General features: G+C 31.0%; 1 protein-coding gene across 2 annotated transcripts; it reads right to left on the bottom strand.

Moving 5' to 3' along the window:
• Positions 1–5,589: 5,589 nt before the first annotated feature.
• Positions 5,590–6,494, bottom strand: LOC111895693 (cold-regulated 413 plasma membrane protein 2). Of its 2 annotated transcripts, none has more exons than XM_042896484.2 (3): positions 6,223–6,494; positions 6,017–6,124; positions 5,590–5,924 (listed from the first exon to the last, which is right to left on the bottom strand). In XM_042896484.2, the coding sequence occupies exons 1-3, from the start codon at positions 6,417–6,419 to the stop codon at positions 5,657–5,659; spliced, it is 573 nt and encodes a 190-aa protein (XP_042752418.1). In that variant the 5' UTR covers positions 6,420–6,494; the 3' UTR covers positions 5,590–5,656. The 2 variants fall into 2 exon arrangements, with proteins under 2 accessions (XP_042752418.1, XP_023747537.1); XM_023891769.3 differs by having other exon boundaries at positions 5,590–5,932; positions 6,223–6,488.
• Positions 6,495–6,744: the final 250 nt, after the last annotated feature.

Genomic DNA, 6,744 nt, shown 5'->3' with positions numbered 1-6,744 from the left:
TTGGGTGTTTTTTCTTGCTTTGAATTGTATTATTTATATTTTATACTATGATTATCTAAGCTCTTTATGATAATCTACATAAGGGTAACAAATTTCTTCATGTTTACTAGTTTTTGCAAGTTAGGAGTTTTTTGTTTTTTTTTTTTTTTTTGTTTTTTGTTTGTAATCAATGTAAAAAGCAATTATCTTTGTTTCTTGGTGGTACAATTCCATAATCTGGGTCTAAACTTCATTTTCGGTACTTTTTTTTAAGTTGTTCTTTTTGTATCAAGTCAAAAGCGAAAGTGTTAAGGTGTAGTTACTTTTTGGCTTAACAGAGTAAATGGGGATATGATTATATAGTGTTTCTTCTTTTTGACATTATATAAACAAACTGACTTCGTGTTATCCGTTAAAACATCATTGTCTTTATTCTGCATCACTTCTACATAAAAGGGTAAAACGGACATTTTTTCATATAGAGAAAATTCATTTAGTCCAGTAAGTAAAAAAGCACTACTTTACCTCAATTGAATGTCATTTAAAAATCTTGCAGCCAGATTTTCCAAAACAATTCCATCTGATGCAGCAAAAAAAGGCTAAGATATGGCTTATGAACTACTTTTCTGATTCAGTCAACTTTTGCAATTGTTGTACAATATATATTGATATATTGAAAACAATATATAACAAGAAAACATCATATAATCTTAATAAGAGGAATGATTTAAAGCAAGAAAAACACCTGAATTATGGAATTGTACTACCAAGAAACAAAGAGAATTGTTTTTTTATGTTGATTACCAAAAAGTAAAATCTCCCAACTTGCACACACTAGTAAACATGAAGAAGTTTTGTCACTCTTATGTAGATTATCAGAAAGAAATTTGATAATCATACCATAAAATACAAACAGTACAATTCAAAGCAAGAAAAAGCACCCAGTTTATAGAACTTCTTGAATTGCATAACAGAATTGTAAAAGATTGATAACAGAGTAATTTTTGTTTTTGAAGGAGGTCAATTTTTGAACCAGTCATTCGATCTGATTTCTGATCCACTAATTCAGTTAAGTGAAATTCAGTTTCTTAAACCTCCTTTTTCAGTGAATTATGTGAAATCCGATTTCTTGAATCAGAAGTGCAACAACAACAATCAATTACTTGAACCATTTTTTCTATGATTTCTGTGAAATCCAATTCGTAGAAGCAGAATTTGAATGTCAACCATCATTTTTCTAAACAATGATCATGAAGCTGGAAGCAATCGAAGATCAGATAGGGAATTTTCGAAAAATAAAGGAAATAATCACAAACGTAAGTGTGACAAATAACTGATTTCTTGAACCTTTATTTTTTCTATGATTTCTATGAAATCCAATTCGTAGAAGCAGAAGTCAATGTTTTTTTAATCGATGATCAATTATGCAGCAGCAGTCGAAGATCAAGGAAAAGATAGTGTACGTCGTTCAGGAAATTAAGGAAATAATACGAACGTAGTGGTGGATTTTTTTTTAAAGGAAATTGCATTATCTAATTCAAAAATGGAATTATTAATGAAAACGATGTCGTCTTGTTTTTTGGGTTCCTAGATTTGTATACCCTTAAGGGTATATTCACTATTCCATATATATATATATATATATATATATATATATATATATATATATATATATATATATATATATATATATATATATATATATATATATATATATATATATATATGCTGTAAAATTCATACGGCGATTCCGGATGATGAATGAATTATTTTTATGCATTGTCGACGACATCAAAAATCGATTTCCATATTTTCAGCTGCGAGTTAATAGAAGAGGTCAGAAAGGTTTCTTCTCAATTAAAAAATGTACCACTGCAGTTTGTCATCTTGCATTCGGCATGGGACCAGACTCAGAGGATGAGTATTTAAGGATGTTAGAGCGAACAATGATTGAATATGTATATAAGAGTTCATGACGAACATATTGAAGGTATACGACCGAGACGAACACCACAACCTTCGTGCAAATTTGGTGGAACACGGCTTTAATGCTCGAGTGAATCCAGATGTGGACGATTTTGATGAAGACAAGTTGTTAGACTCAACTAATGACGAGTCAGAAATGTTTGAAGAAGATTTGTGCGAGGATGATGACAACGTGGCTAGTGACGATGATTATAGTATATTTTTTTTTCGATATTCTGAGTATGTTTTTTAATTTACATTTTTAATATAGTGTGTAATTTTTTTTTCATTAATGAGGTATTTTCTTTATATTAATTTTATGTACTTATAATTTATTAAATTATATTTTATTCATTTAAAAAAAGACAAAATTGCAAAAATGGTCCCTATGGTATACATTTTTCTGAGATTTAGTCCAAATCTTGACTTTTTTGGCTTCGTCGTCATTTGTCTGTGAATTTGGTTCCTCCCCAAATTCAAATGACTAAATTACTCTTGTTATATTTATTTCTCATTTTATTTCTATAAGTATTTTTATATTAAATAAGATAAGGGCCTACATACCCCCACCCATCCTCTCTTCCCCCCCTCTCTCTATCTCTCTCTCTCTCTCTCTCTCTCTCTCCCCCCTTTCTTTCTTTCTTTTTCTCTCGCTCTCTCTATATATCTATCTATCTATCTATCTATCTATCTATCTATCTATCTATTTATATATCTCTCTATCTCTATCTCTTTTTGTAACCACTCCTTTCCCTTCAGCTTTCCAATTACGAATCTCCACCGAAAAACTTAATCGTCTCCTCCATTGCCTGCCACTGAACCACTGTACTCCACCATTGATTTTAATGTTATGTTTAATTTTAAGTACGACCAGTTGATTTTAATCCATCTTTCTATACAATCATCACTTCTCATCAAATAGATGGTATCTAGAAAAAATTATTGCCAACTGTTTTGACAAAGAAAACCAAACAAAATTGAACCCAAGAACATAAAAATTGTGTGTGCGGAGCTTAAAAACCAAAGGCAGAAACTGAACATCTATCCCGGGAAGCTCAAATTGTGTGTGCACAACTTCAAAATCGAACCCAGTAAGCTCAAAATCATGCGTGCAGACCTTCTAAATCAAACCTAGTTCCAAAAACATAAAAAACGTTTGTACATACTTCCAAAATCAATATGAGAAACTTCAAAATCGTGTATGCATAACTTCAAAATTGAACCCCAAAACCTCAAACTTGTGTGTTCATACCCTCAAAATCGACTAGTCTCCAAATAGGGTAAAACAATTGTATCCTAATTTCGGTTTCAAAATTGTTTCTTGAACAAAATTACATACAAAGATGATAAAGAAGATCCATGGTTTGGTGTATTGACAAATAACTAATGAGGAATAGTGTCCCATATCAATGGGAAATGGAGATTGAGGGTTCTAAATATGCGTTCCCAGAACTTCCATTAGATTTGACTACAGTTTTTTAGAAATCAAGATTCACAGCTGATTCTTTAGAGATTTTGTTTGGAAAGTCGTCACTTCCATCATCGAATTTCTCTAGAGATACACTGGATTCAATATGCTTATTGCTTGTTATAAGTTAACACACAAATAGAAAATCAAAATCGAAGAACACTTCAACCCTATAAATAGACACAATATTACACTACATATTAAAGGTTTGTGTGTGTGTGTGTGTTCATTTCTTTCATCTATCGAGAAGCTCTTGAAGTCGATACTTTCCTGGCCTAACAAAACCCAAAAATCAATTTACAAGTTTGTGTTCACCGTGTTCATCTATGAACCTATATATTGAATTAATTTGTGTATGTTTCCAGAAACTCGTTCACGAAATTGAAGATCTCCGTGTGTATGTATGTGTATGATATTTTTGGGTTGCAATCAGATGGTTTGGTTAGAGTAGATGAACTGGGGTGGCTTCGTACAAGAGAGAGAGAGAGAGAGAGAGAGAGAGAGTGTGTGTGTGTGTGTGTGTGTGTATGGGCCCTATCTTTATTTAATATATAAAAATACATATAGAAAAAATGAAAATGAAAATAAATATAACTAGGGTAATTAGTCATTTCAATTTGAGGAGGGACCAAATTCACATACAAACATGGCTAAAAGACCACGAAACCAAAAAAGTTGAGGTTTTGACTAAACCTCGAAAAAAATACATACCACAAGGACTATTTTTGAAATTTTGTCTAAAAAAATTTATTTCTTTTTAATTAAAAGTGTAGTAAAGTGTGGTATGACACCCACGGGTGTTATGGTGTGAGTGGAAAAGTGATATGACGATGATATGGTAGTGAAATAATGTGGTGAATATGGTATGTCACCCACCAATCTTAAAGAAAAGAAAGTTTTGAAACAAATGTTTTTTTTTATGATAAATGAGAATATAAAAACACATGTCATTAATGAATTCAAAGCTAATAAAATAAGGATATAAGTAAAGATAATATCTATAATTAAAATTGAAAATTAGTTATAGATAATTAATAAAAGAGCCAATTGGGAATAACTCAATTGGTAGAGGTATAGTCTCTTAGTATGGGAGAATGGGGATGTTAGGGTTCGATCATTGGTACTAACATGAATTGGGGTATTAACACTAACATCTAACCAGTCAAGCTACCGTTCAAAAAAAAATAATAAAAGAGAAACAAGGAGACATACGATAATACCCTCACGTGCATTGCACATGTGAGGTTCTAACATAGTCGATGAAACAACTTGTGCTAAGAAGGACCAGTTTGGAAATAAAAATCGAAAATAGGGACTTCTTTGGGAGAATACTAAAAGTATGGACCAATCTTGTAACTTTTGGTAAAGATTAGGGACCATTTTTGTAATTTACTCTAATTTTTTTTAGATATAAGTGTTAATACAAAATACTTTTGCTTTTTTTTTTTTTTTTTTTGTTTTTTTTTTCCACTCAAAAGTCGCTTAGAAACAAGGAAATACTTTGTTTAACATTAAATCTTGAAAGTTTGAAACTTTTATATAACTAGGGGGTGTTTGGATAGGGAAAAAATAGACTGCTTATTGTTTATTGCTTAATCTCACTGCAATAAGCAAATTTAAGTGTTTGAATAGGAGTCTTTAAAAATCAGCTTATTGCGGTAGGAATAAGCTAAATAAGTTGATTTTAATAAGCAGAGGATGCTTATTGCTTATTGGTCATTTTACTCCTATAAACTGTTTTGTTTGCCAAACACTTAAAATGCTTATTGTTTATTGTTTATTCCCACCTCAATAAACTAATCAAAACACAATTTAAAAAAATGTTTATTCCCACCGCAATAAGCAATAAGCTAATAAGGTAAAAACTATTTATCCAAACACCCCCTAGATATAAGTCTCATGCATTACACATGTTGATTTAAAAAAAAAAGATTAAATATTAAAATGTTTTTTTTAATCTAAAACTTTAAAATAAAAAATAAAGAAATATATTCACTGCAATTTAATATCATATATATTACATTTAATACTTTATATATATAAATATATGATCTTAATTTTAAAAATTTAAATCATCCAACTTATTTTAAAAAATACCACAAAATAACAAACCTCAAAAACTAATGAAACAATCCAATTATATTCAGACATCTCCTTGGATTGCAGTTGACTTCAAAAGCAAACAAAACCATAGAATATACCATTTAAAGTTTCAACAATTCAATCCATCAATGGAAGGATTCATCATTCATGAATGATCAACGAATTCACAGTCACAAAAAGCACAAAACATCTCACACTAGCAAAGACTTGGTGTTGAATTACAGTAAGCCGATCAAAACCCAAACTGGGAAGAAAAATAAGAGGAAGATACCCATGGAATTGGAAATTCCGTTGCTTTTGGTGAATGCATTCCTGAATCCTCCAGAAGCTCTGATGTGTTCTTGAAGCAAATAGAATCCGATACTCAAGCACATTAGTACACCGATCCACCCTGATCTGACATAGCGGGCTGCGAAGCTTGGAGATACCACAAAACAATCATGATTAAAATTCGAAGAAGGATGAACAGATAGATAATTTGATCATAGATCGATACTTTACTGTAAATTTTCGAAGAGCCAGTTAGGATAAGTCAACAAGATGTAAGGGAGCAAAAGTACACTAGATATGTTCGTCCTCCAGTTTGTTCGATCTAGTAGCAGCAAATAACTGTAACACAACACATCAAGCAAGAATTAATTAAGGTCTGTTCAAAATCAAATAAACTCGACGAAGATGATGATGATGATGAAATGCGTTTTACTTACATGACGACGAAGCAAGCGAAACATTGAAGACTGGTGTTAATGAAACCACCGGTGACTCCGAGCTTCATGACATGATCGGCTAGTTTCATGGTGGCGTCTCCGATTTCTTTCAAATCTGAGCTGATCAACTTGGATGCTGCTTCTGAAGCAGTTGGAGCAGTCGTCATCCTGATGTAATTCTTTGTTCCCTTGAACATGTTGGTTGAATTTATTATTGATATGTGATGAAAGTTTAAAACAATTTATACAAATCGTCATTATGTATATTGAAGTTTACGATATCATACTTTTAAATATATTTATTAGCCCGATCGTCCTTAAACGTTTTTACATAGTTTTTATATAACTATTTCTTCAACTAGTATAAAGATCAAATTATTGTTTTATATAAACTTAACAGACGGGGAGTATTAGTTAAATGATCTAAAATTAATTTTTTCAGACCACCAAGCTAATTAAAAAATTTAAGAGGTGAGATTCATAATTTTATAGATACTACAAGTATTATGATGATCTTTGTAA

This window comes from Lactuca sativa, chromosome 7 (genome assembly GCF_002870075.4).
Source record: "Lactuca sativa cultivar Salinas chromosome 7, Lsat_Salinas_v11, whole genome shotgun sequence".
Taxonomy (NCBI): domain Eukaryota; kingdom Viridiplantae; phylum Streptophyta; class Magnoliopsida; order Asterales; family Asteraceae; genus Lactuca; species Lactuca sativa.
The sequence above is the reverse complement of the archived record's forward strand: the minus strand, read 5'-3'. Positions and strand labels throughout refer to the sequence as shown.

Coding starts and splice junctions, on each gene's coding strand:
- LOC111895693 (XM_042896484.2), bottom strand. CDS start 6,419: ATGTTCAAGGGAACAAAGAATTACATCAGGATGACGACTGCTCCAACT. Junction 6,125..6,222: donor TTCGCTTGCTTCGTCGTCAT/GTAAGTAAAACG, acceptor GTTGTGTTACAG/TTATTTGCTGCTACTAGATC. Junction 5,925..6,016: donor TGGCTCTTCGAAAATTTACA/GTAAAGTATCGA, acceptor CAAGCTTCGCAG/CCCGCTATGTCAGATCAGGG.